The 16,431-nt window shown below is 39.2% G+C and overlaps 1 protein-coding gene across 2 annotated transcripts in view; it reads left to right on the top strand.

Moving 5' to 3' along the window:
• LOC107824428 (uncharacterized) overlaps window positions 1–16,431 on the top strand; it is a 34,489-nt gene that overhangs the window by 6,396 nt on the left and 11,662 nt on the right. For both annotated transcript variants that reach the window (XM_075239536.1, XM_075239546.1), the window contains 2 exons: window positions 1,560–1,691; window positions 7,567–7,694. In XM_075239536.1, coding sequence (XP_075095637.1) covers window positions 1,560–1,691; window positions 7,567–7,694 — 260 coding nt within the window. The remainder of the gene's footprint in view (window positions 1–1,559; window positions 1,692–7,566; window positions 7,695–16,431) is intronic.

The raw sequence follows: 16,431 nt of genomic DNA on the forward strand, positions 1-16,431 counted from the left end.
GATAAACCTAGGGTGAAGGGTATCCTATTGTTATAAACAAAGGAAATAATGAAGGTCAGTTGGGTTGGACTTGGCTTAGTTTACTGGCTAGGGCCTACGGGTTGGACTTGGGCTTAGTTTTACCACCTAGGCTTACTTAAAGTTTTTGGTATTTATACCGAAGTATCAAAAATTCAATACCGAGTACTGTACCGAACAACCGAACATTTCGTACCGAATTAATTTGTTCCGGTCCGGTTTTTCGGTTTTTTTGGATTTTATGGCCCCCCTCCTCACCCCCTCACCCCCCCCCCCCAAGTCAAAAGTGGGTTCAGAACCATGAGGTTTCTAGCTCAAATCCCAGTTGTGGCAACTGGCAAAAAATACTAGGTGATTTCTTCCCATCTTTTCACGCCTTAACGGCGTAGATAGATTTAGTGAACTGATGAGGGTAGACTTCCCATTTATTCCTCCTAGGAATTACTGAAATTAGTAGAGGGTAAAGGTCAGAAACTCAGAAGGAAGATGGGGGACCATTGGGGATAAATACATCTACTAGACAGTTTGTTGGCATGCTTATTGAGAATTCAGTGTCTTGTGAGAAACTTTTATGGAAGGTAATTTCGTTGATAGAACCCAACAGCAAGAAGGTGTTAGGAGATTATACAGGCAAAAAGATGAGCTGAGTAAAACTATCATACCGTTAACATCTTTATTTACACCATTCAACAGACATGTTACAACAAAAGGCAAGCAAAAAAATACTTTTGTACTTGAGACTAGTAACTTTTTTTTTCCCCTCGAAGATTCTGCGGTTATATTCTTTCCAAATTATCCACCGCATGACTGTGGGTTTGGTGTTCCATACTGGGATCATTTTTGTTGTTGATGCCTTTCCTGCACCAGCAGTGAAGCAGTTCCAGTCGTGACCGAGGCAGACCATTTAATATCCAGAGTGTTAGAGGAACTTATCTCTACTTGGTGAAGTGACTTCGCAATGGAGAAATAAATGACTTACACCTTCATATTGCTCCTGAAACAACGAACACCTGCTGCAATTGTGAAAACCCCTTTTCTGAAGGTTGTGTTAAGTCAGACACCCCCCTTCTGAACCAGCCAAGAAAGCACCCACTTTATAAGGAGCCTTGTTCTTTCTTTAGAAAACTTCATTAGAGAGCACAATCTTTGCTTGGCAGAGATGACAATCGGGTCACAAACACAGTTTTACTTATCATGAACACTAGAATCTTGATAAATTCCTCATATTTAATATATCTTATTGGAGCTTTTGTCGGTTGATTATTTCAGTTGTCAATCATCGTATTCACCACTATAATGCGTACCATATTTTTATAGCATGTCCGTATGCTATCAGTTATTTAGTGAATCATGATGGTTTTTGGAAGCTATCCTTGTGTTTAGCTATCTTGTCATTTTCCCCGCCCTATTTTATCTTTTTATCTATTGCTTTCTCAAAATCAGAATGATGAAATTCAGCTGATATATATGCCTGAAGCAAGTAGTAGCTGGAGTTCCAATTCATACAATGGTTGTTGACTCATTATGCCTGTGGTCTGTAGGGTATTAAGAAGTTCCAGACAGATTTAAACACGTTGCATCCTATCCTGACTGAATGCCGTGTTACAAAGTCCAACTTAGAACTTGCTCTCATTCAATTTGCCAATGACATAAGCACTGAAGCTCATGTTGAGGTAAGCATTGTTCTACCTTTTCAATGGGAAATTTCACTTACCATACTTCAATTTATTATAGTGTCCTGCACTTTTTGCTAGTTAGATCTTGTACTTTTCTTTGATAAAGTAGATCCGGTACTTTTCTTATTGGCTACCTGCAACATAGTGTAGAATATTTTTGTCAAGACATACCCCAGGCTTTGGTTCAACAGAGCATAAACAACAACAACAATAACATAACCAGTATTATCCCACACCGTGGGGTCTGGAGAGGGTAGTGTGTACGTAAACCTTACCCCTACCTTGTGAGAATAGAGAAGCTGTTTTCAATAGATCCTCGACTCAGGAAAGCATAAGCACCACATTAATGAAAATATAGACAAGAAGGGACAGTACCAAAAAACCATATAAAAGCAGAATAAAAACAACAAGACAGTAAGGTGATCAACAATGAAAGAAAACAACAGTTAGACATAAAAACCTACTACCAACAGAAAGTGAGACTGCGTGCCAATACTACTGTTATGAACACTCTAGATTACCTACTCTACTACCCTAATCCTCGACTTCCATACCTTCCTATCAAGGGTCGTGTCCTTGGTCAGCTGAAGTTATGCCATGTCTTGCCTAATCACCTCTCCCCACCTCTTCTTTGGCCTACCTCTACCTCTCCGTAGGCCCTCCAATGTCAACCTCTCACACCTCCTCACCGAGGTGTCTGTGCCCCTCCTCCTCACATGACCAAACCACCTAAGCCGCACTTCCCGTATCTTGTCCTCAATAGGGGCCACACCCACCTTGTCGCGAATAAACTCATTTCTGATCCTATCTAATCTGGTGTGCCCGTACATCCATCTCAACATCCTCATCTCTGCTACCTTCATCTTCTGGACATGAGCGATCTTGATTGGCCAACATTCAACCCCATACAACATCGTTGGTCTGACCACCACTCTGTAGAACTTACTCTTAAGTTTAGGTGGCACCTTCTTGTCACACAAAACACCGGAAGCGAGTCTCCATTTCATCCATCCCAACCCGATGCGATGTGTGACATCTTCATCAGTCTCCCCAACCCCCTGAATAATAGACCCAAGGTACTTAAAACTCCCTCTCCTAGGGATGACCTGTGAGTCCAGCCTCACCTCCCCTTTCCCTCCTTGATTCAACAAAGCGTAGCGCGTGCTATTTTGATTATGTGCATACCACGAGTTCGTATCTTCCTATGGACCAAAAGTCACCTGGTATTTAAGTGTAGTGGTTCGAATCTGCAGGCCCATTATCCACAGAGTTTCGAACCATGCGCTACCTAGCCCTCAGATACTTTGCCTAGACACAATGGAAGTTGAGACATGTTTCACAGAAAAGCTTACAAAGTTTTTGGCTAAGGCCTTTATGTTTTCTTATACATTTTTAAGCTTTTGAGAGTCAAATGTTGAGATATATTAACTTGCAAGGTTGCTGGCATTGGTTCTTTCTGGAGAGCAAAACATTCATCAAAATTATAATCTCTTGTCCCCCTCCCCCACCCCCCACCCCCCAAAAAAAGAAAGAAAGAAAAAGAACCCCTAAATTGCAAACATATTTATGTTGGTAATTAGGGGTAAATAAACAGAAGTGTAATTATGGCCAATATTTTGGCTAGTATAGGCCATCTCACATCAGCATAAGCTTGTTTGCAAAGTAGACTTTGTTGGCAATATTCTTTGGGATCCAAAAATATTGCATTGTGTGATGGATATCATTTGCACAAGTTGTATCTTTTCTTTTACAACTAAGAGAGTAAGAGGCCAAGGCCTTTTAGCCTATAAAAGCAAAAGGCCATTAGTTCATTTTAAACGCACCAACAAGACTTGAGTCTTCATTTCTTGTTTCTTCTTCCCCCTTTATTAAGAGTGTTTTGTATGAGAGTTAAGTGTTGAGAAACACTTGTGTGAACCCTTTCTTTGGAGTGATCTTGTGAGGTTATTCTCTTAGGGTATTTGAGATTAATTAGAATATTTACTCTAATTTTGTACTCTTATTGGTATAGTGAAATTACTCCTCTCCGCTTGTGGACGTAGGTTACACTGACCGAACCACGTTAAATTAGTGTCTTCTGTATATGCTTTAGAGTGTCGCTATTGTCATAAGAAAGGTCACATTATCTCTGAATGCTATAAACTGAAAAATAAAGAAAAGCATAAAGAAAGAAAAAATGAGCACAAAAATACTGACACCGCCGAGGCTAGTGTAGCAACTGATGAGATTGAGGGATCTATATTTTTAGTAATTGAAACTAGTTTCACAATGAGTGGATTTTAGATTCCGGTTGTTCATATCATATGTGTCCTAACAGGGACTTGTTTTCTACATATGATTCAGTTGAAGGTGAAGTTGTCCAACTGGTTAACAATGTTACTTGTAACGTTATTGGCAAAGGTACAATTCGGATCAGAATGCACGATGGTGTGGTGAGAACTCTCACCGATGTTAGATATGTTCATGAGTTGAAGAAAAATCTCATCTCTTTGGGCACTTTAGAATCCCTTGGGTGCAAATTCACCGGTGAAGGTGGAGTTCTAAAAAATTTTCAAGTTGCTCTTGTGATCATGAAAGCACACAAATCTGGTTCGTTGTATACTTTATTGGGATCCACTGTTATAGGTCCTACTACAGTTTCAGTATCAGACAAGTTGTTTGATTTTGATGGCATTAAATTTTGACATATGCCCATTGGGGCTTTTGCGGAGAAGGTGAAGCAAATTTACTATATCAGCCAAAATTAGGCCAAAGTGGAGATTTGTAATTATGACCAATATTTTGGCTAGTGGAGTCCATCTCACATAAACATAAGCTTATTTGCAAAGTAGACTTTGTTGGCAATATTCTTTGGGACCCAAAAATATTGCATTGTGTGGTGGATATCATTTGCGCAAGTTGTATCTTTTCTTTTACAACTAAGAGCTCAATGCTTTTTTGCCTATAAAAGGAAAGGCCATTAGTTCATTTTAAACACACCAACAAAACTTGAGTCTTCATTTCTTGTTTTTTCTTCTCCTCCTTTATTAAGAGTGTTTTGTATGAGAGTTAAGTGTTAGGAAACACTTATGTGAACCCTCTCTTTGGAGTGATCTTGTGAGGTTATTCTCTTAGGGTATTTGGGATTAGTTAGAGTATTTACTCTAATTTTGTACTCTTATTGATATAGTGAAATTGCTCCTCTCCGCTTGTTGACGTAGGTCACACTGACCGAACCACGTTAAATTAGTGTCTTCTTTATATGCTTTAATTGCCGTTGTTATCAACTTGCATTGTCTTTGTTATTGTCACTATAACATTGTTTGGCTAAATTACGCACTACCCGAGTTACCGATCCTAACAAAATTGGTATCAGAGCCGGATCTAATCGGGTTAGTTTCAGTAGTCAATATGACTTTAACAAAGACTTATGTTGAGAAATTTGATCGAAGTGCAAACTTCGGAATATGGCAATTAAAGATGGAAGCTATCCTAATTCAGGATGGCTTAGATTAGGCGTTGCAAGGAAAGGAGAAGAAGCCGAATAAAATGATGTGCGCGGAGTTTGCCGTCATAGACAAAAAGGCAAAAGCATGTATCATTATAAATATCTCAAATGAGGTTTTACATGAAGTTTCTTTAGAAACCACAATTGCATGTGGGAAAAATTGAAAATCTTATATATGAAGAGGACGTTGAAAAATAGACTTTACCTGAAGCAGAAGCTTTATACAATTAGTATGGGTGAAGGTACCTCTATTCTCTCTCATCTTGACACCTTTGATTCCATTCGTATGAATTTGAGTAATATAGATTTTGAAATTAAAGATGAGGATCAAGCCGTGTTACTGCTTTGTTCTCTACCCCATTTTTTAAGCATATAAGAGATACTATGCTTTATGCAAAGGATAATCTCTTATAAGGATATTAAATCTATCTTAAAATTGAAAGAACAGATAGATAGTGATATTACTCGGGAAGCTAGTGGAACTCAAGCGGAAGTTGGCTTGTTTGTTAGAGGGCAAATCTGACTCCATATCCAGATACAATAATTTAGAGTGTCGCTATTGTCATAAGAAAGGTCACATTATCTCTGAATGCTATAAACTGAAAAATAAAGAAAAACATAAAGAAAGAAAAAATGAGCACAAAAATACTGACACCGCCGAGGCTAGTGTAGCAACTGATGAGATTGAGGGATCTATATTTTTAGTAACTGAAACTAGTTTCACAATGAGTGGATTTTAGATTCCGGTTGTTCATATCATATGTGTCCTAACAAGGACTTGTTTTCTACATATGATTCAGTTGAAGGTGGAGTTGTCCAACTGGTTAACAATGTTACTTGTAACGTTATTGGCAAAGGTACAATTCGGATCAGAATGCACGATGGTGTGGTGAGAACTCTCACCGATGTTAGATATGTTCATGAGTTCGAAGAAAAATCTCATCTCTTTGGGCACTTTAGAATCTCTTGGGTGCAAATTCACTGGTGAAGGTGGAGTTCGAAAAAATTTTCAAGGTGCTCTTGTGATCATGAAAGCACACAAATCTGGTTCGTTGTATACTTTATTGGGATCCACTGTTATAGGCCCTACTACAGTTTCAGTATCAGACAAGTTGTCTGATTTTGATGGCATTAAATTTTAACATATGCCCATTGGGGCTTTGCGGAGAAGGTGAAGCAAATTTACTATATCAGCCAAAATTAGGCAAGGTGGAGATTTGTAATTATGACCAATATTTTGGCTAGTGGAGTCCATCTCACATAAGCATAAGTTTATTTGCAAAGTAGACTTTGTTGGCAATATTCTTTTGGACCCAAAAATATTGCATTGTGTGGTGGATATCATTTGCACAAGTTGTATCTTTTCTTTTACAACTAAGAGGCCAATGCTTTTTTGCCTATAAAAGGAAAGGCCATTAGTTCATTTTAAACACACCAACAAAACTTGAGTCTTCATTTCTTGTTTTTTCTTCTCCTCCTTTATTAAGAGTGTTTTGTATAAGAGTTAAGTGTTAGGAAACACTTGTGTGAACCCTCTCTTTGGAGTGATCTTGTGAGGTTAATCTCTTAGGGTATTTGGGATTAGTTAGAGTATTTACTCTAATTTTGTACTCTTATTGGTATAGTGAAATTGCTCCTCTCCGCTTGTGGACGTAGGTTACACTGACCGAACCACGTTAATTTGGTGTCTTCTTTATATGCTTTAATTGTCATCGTTATCAACTTGCACTGTCTTTGTTATTGTCATTATAACATTGTTTGGCTAAATTACGCACTACCCGAATTACCGATCCTAACAAGAAGCATGCCCTAATCTTTTGAGGAATGAGCAAATCTTTGCTTTTTCACATTACTTATCTGGGGAAAAAACGTAAATGTTTTTGTATTCTATGGGTGTTTTTCTTTGATTCTTATTTTGAGTCGTCGAGTCAGTAGGCTCTTTAGTAACTAGTAAGAGAGTGATGCTTCAATTGGTTGAGATTAGGTTGACCTTGATTGGTGGCAGTCAAGCACTAATGTGTTGGAATAATGATCAAATAAGAAACAAATCTCCAAGTGTTAGAAGGCTCTCAGTTTTTCTCTTTCCCTATAATGGAAAGACTTAATAGTTAATACTATATAATAGTGGGAAAGCATTTGAATGATCTAGTATCCTTGCTTTAGTAATGCTTTCCACACTCCAGTTATAGTTAATCTGGCTATTGTAGACATAGCTCATTCCTAGTGTATCACTTACTCTTTCCATCATTTTTTGTGGATCATCTTTAATGTAATTCTCTTTTAATGTCTTCCCTATTGTGTTTCTTAGCTATGGGGTGTCGTAGTATAATATCTGCTCTCCAACTCTTCTTAGCTTTTTATTACCAGTTGCATTCTTTTGTGTAGGTTATGAGGAAAACAAAAGTGGGGATGAAAGAATATCAGTTAGAAAGCATGTTTCTTCATCACACTTACATGTATGGCGGTTGTAGGCATTGTTCATACACATGCATATGTGCTACTGGCGACAATAGGTAAGTTTGCTTTTCCTTGTATCTTCCATCTCAAGCAGTGATGCACTGTAAATATAAAAATTGTAAACCATCGAGCAGATTTTTCAGAATGTTGACTGTTTAATGGGTGGTAGACCTGGTATCTGGCTCACTAACTTCTATATAACCTAAAGATCGCGGAATGTGTATATATATATATATATATATATATATATATATATATATATATATATATATATATATATATATATATATATGTGTGTGTGTGTGTGTGTGTGTGTGCGTGTGTGTGTGTGTGTTCTACATTTACTCAAAAGACGTGCTCTAGGCTGCATTGTTGTGGAGGAGAGCTGGAAGTACATTATCTAGTATATGTAGGCTTTTAAGGAAGCTGAGTGGCTTCTTTCAGAACACCTCCTTCCACGCGACCAATGAGACTGACGCTATGGATCAAATTTTCAGCCGATTGTAATTCCGTAGATGAAGTACTTTCAACTTTTTTTATTTATAAAAAATGATGTAAGTACCTTCTTATAAGCATTTTGATAGACTTTCTAATGAGCTTAATACATTATGTGTGCTTTAGGCTGTTGCCATCATAGACCTAGGAGTTTGTAGAAGGAGAAAGTAGAAAGGAAAAATTGAAGTACGGATATTGGGATGAGACTAAAGGAATCAACCAATAATTGAAGATGCAACCTCACCCAAATAACAATTACATCCCAGTTCGAGACAAAGTTGGGGTCAGTGATGTGAATCCTCACTTCTTTCTTTAAGCTCAACTCATACCATCATCTTGCCAAAATAAAATAATAGTAGTGAAAATACCATCTCTGTGTGACCCATAGGTCACGTGTTCGAGCCGTGGAAGCAGCCACTAGTGCTTGCATTAGGGTAGACTGTCTACATCACACCCTTTGGGGTGCGACCCTTCTCCGGACCCTACTAGTGCTTGCATTAGGATATTTTTCTTCCATTGTGCCTATCTTTTGCTAAGTCTACATCGATTCCAAGGATTTGTATGTATTTCGAGACAACTTCTTTTCATGTGATTTTAGGTCTACCTCATCCCCATAGTTCCACACCTATGGAACGTGCCTCTGTTGGGCGACGCAAGACATGACCAAATCATCTCAAGCGACTTTCTCTTATTTTATCCACAATGCGTTCTACTTGCGCCTTCTAACAAATGTGGTCATTTTTAATCTTATCTAATCTTGTATGACCGCACATCCATCTTAGTATCCGCATCTCTACAACACTCATCTTGTGGATATGTTGGAGACAACTTCCTTCCATGTGATTTTAGGTCTATCTCATCCCCATAGTTTCACACCTATGGACCGTGCCTCTGTAGGGTGACGCAAGACATGACCAAATCATCTCAAGCGACTTTCTCTTATTTTATCCTCAATGCGTGCTACTTGCGCTTTCTAACAAATGTGGTCATTTTTAATCTTATCTAATCTTGTATGACCGCACATCCATCTTAGCATTCGCATCTCTGCAACACTCATCTTGTGGATATGTTGGACTTTAGTAACCTAACGTTCACTACCAATATAACATTGCCGGTCTTATAACTGTTCTATAAAACTTACCAAAAAAAGCAACCTCACCCACTTATCCAAAAAGATATAAATAACTACCTCATCTATCCTTTTAATCCAAAGTTCTGGGTAAGTTTTCACCATTGGTGGGAATGGACTCATTATATAATTAAAAGTAGAAAAGTTCCCATGTTTTTAGTTTTTACCATTTCTTCATTGTCTAATTTAAGGACTTTGCATTAGTAATAAAAAGTCTGTCACTCTCTTAAAGAGGTTGTAAGATACTTAATGTTTCTACAGAGATGTCGATATGCCTACTCCTTTCTAAAATATGGTTGGTGGAACAGTACAGAGATAGGGAGAAGGACCTGCACATGGTTTTTATTAGCCTAGAGAAAGCATATGACAAGGTTCATAGAGAAGTTCTCTGGAGATGCTTGGAGGCAAAAGGTGTGTCGGTTCCTTACATTATGGCGATTAAGGACATGTATGATGGGGCTAAGACCCGGGTAAGGATAGTAGGAGGCGACTCGGAGCATTTTCCTGTTGTTATGAGGCTACACCAAGGCTCTGCGCTCAGTCCGTTCCTATGCCCTGGTGTTGGACGCGTTAACACACCATATTCAAGGGGAGGTGTCATGGTGCATGCTATTCGCCGATGACATAGTTCTAACGAGAGGCTGGAGGTTTGGAGACAGGCTCTTGAGTCTAAGGGTTTCAAGCTGAGCAGGACGAAGACGAAATACCTGGAGTGTAAGTTCAGCGCTGAGCCGGGGGAAGTGGGCATGGATGTGAGGCTTGACTCACAGGTCATCCCAAGTAGAGGCAGCTTCAAGTACCTTGGGTCGGTTATCCAGGGGGATGAGAGATCGACGAGGATGTCACACACCGTATTGGGGTAGGATGGATGAAGTGGAGGTTAGCATTTGAGTCCTGTGTGACAAGAGAGTGCCACCGATACTCAAAGGTAAGTTCTATAAAGCGGTGGTCAGACCGGCAATGATGTACGGGGCTGAGTGTTGGGCTGTTAAGAACTCACATATCCAGAAGATGAAAGTAGCAGAGATGAGGATGTTGAGGTGGATGTGCGGGCACACTAGGATGGATAAGATCAGGAATGATGATATTCGGGAAAAGGTGCGTGTGGCTCCCATTGATGACAAGATTCGGGAAGCAAGGCTCAGATTGTTCAGGCATGTACAGAGGAGGAGCCCAGATGCCCCAGTAAGGAGGTGTGAGCGGCTGGTTGTGGAGGGCACGAGAAGAGGTAGAGGGCGGCTGAAGAAGTATTGGGGAGAGGTGATCAGGCAGGACATGGCGAGACTTCAGATTTTCGAGGACATGACACTCGATAGGAAGACTTCGTACCGTTGTGAGACTAGTCTGGTAAGGTTTTTGTCTAAGCTAGCTAGTGGCAACGTCGTGTCTTACTATTTTGCGTTTCAGTGCCGGACATATTTACTGGCTATCGTTTTTGTTTTACATCTTTCTTCTTGATTTAATGTTGTTCTTGTTTTTCCTATAATTTCTGTGGTGATACTGATATTGTCTCCTTTTGTCTTTTTGTCCTCTTAAGCCAAGGGTCTTTCGTAAACAACCTCTCTACCTCTTCGGGGTAGGGGTAAGGTCTGCGTACACACTACCCTCCCCAGACCCCAATAGTGAGATTTCACTAGGTGGTTGTTGTTGTTGTTAGGGCCTCTTATCCTAATTTTCTTCCTACACCATGACTAATGTTCGTGTAATTTAATGGTAAAAGCTGATGATTTCTATTCATGAATATGAAAGGAATTTATACAGTTACAAGAGATCTAAGGAAAGAAATCAAAACAAATGAAAGAGAATATTACAAGATCTGGTAAATGTATCTGAACTGATCTGGTAAATGTATCTGAACTGATCTGGTAAATGTATCTAGACTATATTTACGACTAATATTCTATAATACTCCCCCTCAAGCTGGAGCATAGATGTTGATCATGCCCAACTTTTTCCAAAGATTATTAACTCGAGTTCTATTCAGCGCCTTTGTGAACAAATTAGCTGGTTGCTCTCCCGTCTTCACATAACTAGTAGAAATCAAGTTCTCCTAAATCTTCTCACGAATAAAGTGATAATCAACCTCGATATGTTTAGTTCTTTCATGATATACTGGATTCGAGGCGATATGCAAAGCAGCTTTATTATCACACCAGAATTTTGCTGGTATAGGGTGCTTCAACCCAATTTCTGTCAGAAGGTGATGTATCCACATAATCTCACTCGTGGTCTGTGCCATAGCTCAGTACTCAGATTCTGCACTTGACCGGGATACAACATTTTGTTTCTTGCTTCTCCATGATATCAAATTACCACGAACAAAGACACAATAACCGGTAGTAGACCTTCTATCAGTTTTGGATCCAACCCAATCAGCATCTGCAAAACACTCGATCTGAGTATGTCCGTGGTTGCTATATAATATGCCAAGTCCAGGAGCTCCTTTTAAGTAGCATAAAATCTGTTCTAAAGCTGCCCAATGATTGACCGTAGGTGCAACCATGAATTGGCTAACAACACTTACTGTAAAGGCGATATCTGGACGAGTTACAATGAGATAGTTTAGTTTCCCAACTAACCTCCTGTATCTTTCTGGATCGTCAAAGGGATCACCATCATCTTTTGTAAGATGCACATTGGGAACCATTGGAGTACTACAAGGCTTGGCCGCCAACTTTCCAGTTTTCACAAGTCAAGGATATACTTTCTCTGAGACATGAAAATTCCTTTCTTGCTTCTAGTTACTTCTACTCCCGAGAAGTATTTCAGCTACCCCAAGTCTTTCGTGTGAAACCTAGTATGCAAGAATGATTTGAGAGAAGATATTCTTGCAAAATCACTTCTTGTGATGACAATGTCATCAACATATACAACGAGAAGGATAGTGCCAACCGCTGATTGTCTATAGAAGACCGAGTGATCACATTTGCTCTTTAAAAGCCCAAATTCTTGAACCACCTCGCTAAATTTTCCAAACTAGGCACGGGGACTCTACTGCAGACCATACAAGGATTTCTTCAAGTGACAGACTTTCCCATACTCCCCCGAGCAACAAAACCAGGTGGTTGCTCCATGTATACTTCCTCTTGGAGATCACCATGAAGGAATACATTCTTACTATCTAGCTGATGTAAAGGCCAATGCTCGGAGGCAGCTAAGGAAATAAATAATCTAACAAAAGTGAGTTTGGCCTGTCTGAATAATCCACTCCATAAGTTTGAGCATACCCTTTAGCCACTAGTCTAGCCTTAAGCCTAGCCACAGAACCATCTGGATTTACCTCGACTGCAAAGACCCATTTGCATCCCACTGCCTTCTTCCCCTTTGGTAAGTCTACCAAATCCCAAGTGTGATTTTCATCTAGCGCATGGATCTCCTCAAGTATTGCATTATACCACCCAGGGTGATTCAAAGCCTCTTTAACTGTCTTTGGCACAGAGATAGAGTCTAGAGAGGCAATCAAAGAGCTAGATGCAGGAGATAAATGGTCATAGGAGATAAAGTTAGCAATGGAATATGTTGATTGACACTGACGCTTACCTTTGCGAAGAGCAATTGGAATGTCAAGGCTTTCTAAAGAGGGATTGAGTGGAGGAGGATCTGATGACGAAGGAGTTGGTGCAGGACATGTATCATTGGTCTTTTGTCTCCTCGAGTAGACTTGAACAATCGGCGGCTTTGCTGGAGCAGAGGGAACATCAAAAGAAACACCATCATCTGATCACTGTACAGGAGAGGCACTAGTAGAAGGAACATCATGAGCCGCTGGTTGTTCTTTGCTTGGTGAAGTGATCTTATAAATCAGCCATTCTTCTTCCTCCCCCTGACTTGGACAAGTGCGGGAGGAGGAAAAGAATGGTGTGTTCTCAGAGAACACCACATCTGTCGAGACCATATATCGGTGAAGATCTGGAGAGTAGAACCGATACCCCTCCTGGAGGCGAGAATATCCCAAAAAGACACACCTTAACGCCTTTGGATCCAATTTAGTGACATTAGGCCTCACATCGCGAACATAGCATGTGCTACCAAACACCTTTGGCTCTAATGGAAATGATTGCTTATTAGGAAAAAGAACACTGTAGATGGCATGCGGTTAATCAAAACATTGGCTGTCGAAACCGCATCAGCCCAGAATGGCTCAGGAACTTTCACTTGGAATAGCAACGCACGGGCGGTCTCAAGCAGGTGTCTGTTTTTTCTCTTAGCCACTCCATTTTGAGAGTGTATCAACACAAGAGGATTGGTGGAGAATACCATGTTGATTCATATAGTTCTGAAATGATGCTGACATGTATTCTTTAGCATTATCACTCCTTAATGTACGTACAAAAACATTAAACTGTGTCTTAATCTCAACACAAAATGTAGAGATATGAGAACACACCTCAGAGCGATTCTTCATAAAATAGATCCACGTCATTCGGGAAAAATCATCCACAAAGATAACGAAATATCTGAAACCAACTTTAGACACAACTGGACACAGTCCCCAAATATTTGAATGGACTAATTCAAAAGCAAAATCAACTCGTTTATTAGTTCTAGGACATAACGAGCTTCGATGATGTTTTGCAAAGTGACAAGACACATTCTACCACAGCTACATCATGAAACTAGGGGCATAACTTCTTCAAGACAGGTAGAGAAGGATGTCCCAACCGACAATGTGCTTCAAATGGCGAGACAACACTTGAGCAAGCAACAGTCCGAGGCACCCATGTATCAAGAATGTAGATACCATCAGATACATGTCCTTTACCAATAATCTGTTTCGTCATAAGATCCTGAAAACAACAGTGATCAGGAAAGAATGAGATAAAGCAATTTAGGTCTTTGGTAAAGGCAAGACTTGGTAAACTTAGAACATAGGACGGGGTAATAGATGAAGTGGATTTAACAGTCCCAGATCCCTCAATGTTATAGGTTGAACCATCAGCTATAGTTACAGGAGGCACTGCCTTATGTGACTGAAAACTGGAGAAGAGTTTAGAATTACCTGTCATATGAGATGTGACACCAGAATCAATGACCCATTTGTTTGAAGAGGAAATAAGACATTTGTTACCTGACTCAAGAGATGTAACTGGAGTAGATCCTTTCACTAATTCCTGATATTGAGAAAGTTTGGCATACTCATCGGCTGAGATTGTAACAGTTTTCTTTGAGGATGAGTTAGAAGCAACAGCAACATTGGCCGTCTGGGTTCTTTGATTATGAATCTGTAATTTCTTACAGTTTCGTTTCATGCGTCCAGGTTCCTTACAGTAGTGACAAGTAATGTCGTTGTCTCTTCCTTTGTTACTGTTCCACCGCCCATCATCATTGTTATTGCTCCACTTTCCAGCATCATTGTTATTGTTCCACCTCTTAGCATCATTTCTTCCTTCCCCTTTCGCAACAAGTACATTGGTCTGCTGGGTGGATGGAGTACTCTCTGTGCGCAGCACCCGACTGAAAATATCTTTCAGAGAAGTGATGTCAGAATTGGAGAGAATATGTGATTTAGCAGTCTCAAACTCAGAGGGAAGTCCAGGTAAGAAACTCATTATTGCCATTTGTTCCCTGTGAGCTTTTTGAACCTTGATATCTGTACTGAATGGCAAAAGCGTTCAATTCCTCATAAGTTTTCTTGAACTCCATGAAATATGTGGTGAGTGACTTAGCTTCCTTCTCAGGACGATAGAAAGCCTTACAAACTTCATAAGTTCGAGATACATTACCTTTGCCGGAATATAGATACTCCAGATAATCCATTAACTCCTTAACGAACTCACAGTGATTAACCAAACCAACTACTTCATTATCAATAGAGTTTATTATTGCAGGAGTAATCTAGTGTCATCTCTCATCCAAGCCTTTTTAGTTCCATCAGTTGGAGGGTCCTGAACAATGTTCTTGAGAGCGAGAAGCGCAAAAAAGCGACAGGGGCTCGCCTTGCTTCAAAAGCGAAGCGCACACTTTATTAAAGTGAAGCGCAATTCTTAAAAAACATAATGTAAAGCTTGCAAAGACACAATATAAATAATCAAAATACATATATATAATAATTAATTTTATAAACTGAAATACACATTAAAAAAATCAAATAAACTAAAATATAACATATATATATATATATAATAATTAATTTTCTAAAATGAAATACATATAAAATTAATCAAATAAACTGAAAATATAACATATATATAATAATTAATTTTATATACTGAAATATACATTAAAAAAATCAAATAAACTGAAAAATATAACATATATATATAATAATTAATTCTATAAACTAAAATACATATTAAAATTAATAAATAAGAAGAATGGGGGGGGGGGAAGAAAACCAGCGCCTGCCCTAGCTGTGCAGACGCTGGACGATAAAAAGTAAAAAAAAAAGAAGAGAAGAAGAAGGAAAAAGAAAGAAAAAAAGAGCAGAAGCTGGACGGGAACAAGAAGAAGAAAGAAAGAAGAAAGGAAAAAATGAGAAGAAGAAAGTAGAAGAAGAAAAATTACCTGGACTGGATGGAGGAAGTTGAAACCCTAGGTTTTGGCAGCAATGTTGATCGAAGAAGAGAGAAGAGAGAAATGGTCAATTTTGGTCTTAGGGGTCTGTTTTGTATAATAAAAAAACAAACCCAAACTTTTTTTTTTGAAAAAAAGGCCCCTCTTAACAGAAGCGAGCGCTTCTGCGCTTCTGTCGCTTCGTCGCTTCTTCAACTGAAGCGCGCGCTTCACCTGGTCAAGTCGCCTCAGGCTGGAAAAGCGACCAGCCATCGCCTCGCGCTTAAAGCGACGAAGTGATCGCTTTTTCAAACACTGGTCTTGAATACGATGGTCATCTTTTTCAACGCTACATAAATAGACCCTGGTTTTCCTACTCCAATCTAAATAATTAGACCCATTTAATTTATACTCTGTAATTTTGGATAATGCTGGAACTATTTCGGTCACGGTCAGACATTTTAATTGATGTTCAGTCAAGAAACTGATGAATAGATGCAAAAGTAAACAAGCTCGGTACATATGATTTGTATGCACCGGCTTGAGGGGGAGTGTTAGTTTACAACATGTATATAGTGTAGTATTGTCCCACATTGGTAGATGAGTAGTATGCCCTTGTATAGTATAGCTATAAATAAGGACCTCTTGTATTGTATTGTTCATCTAATATCAATAAC

Source organism: Nicotiana tabacum, chromosome 2 (genome assembly GCF_000715075.1).
Source record: "Nicotiana tabacum cultivar K326 chromosome 2, ASM71507v2, whole genome shotgun sequence".
Taxonomy (NCBI): domain Eukaryota; kingdom Viridiplantae; phylum Streptophyta; class Magnoliopsida; order Solanales; family Solanaceae; genus Nicotiana; species Nicotiana tabacum.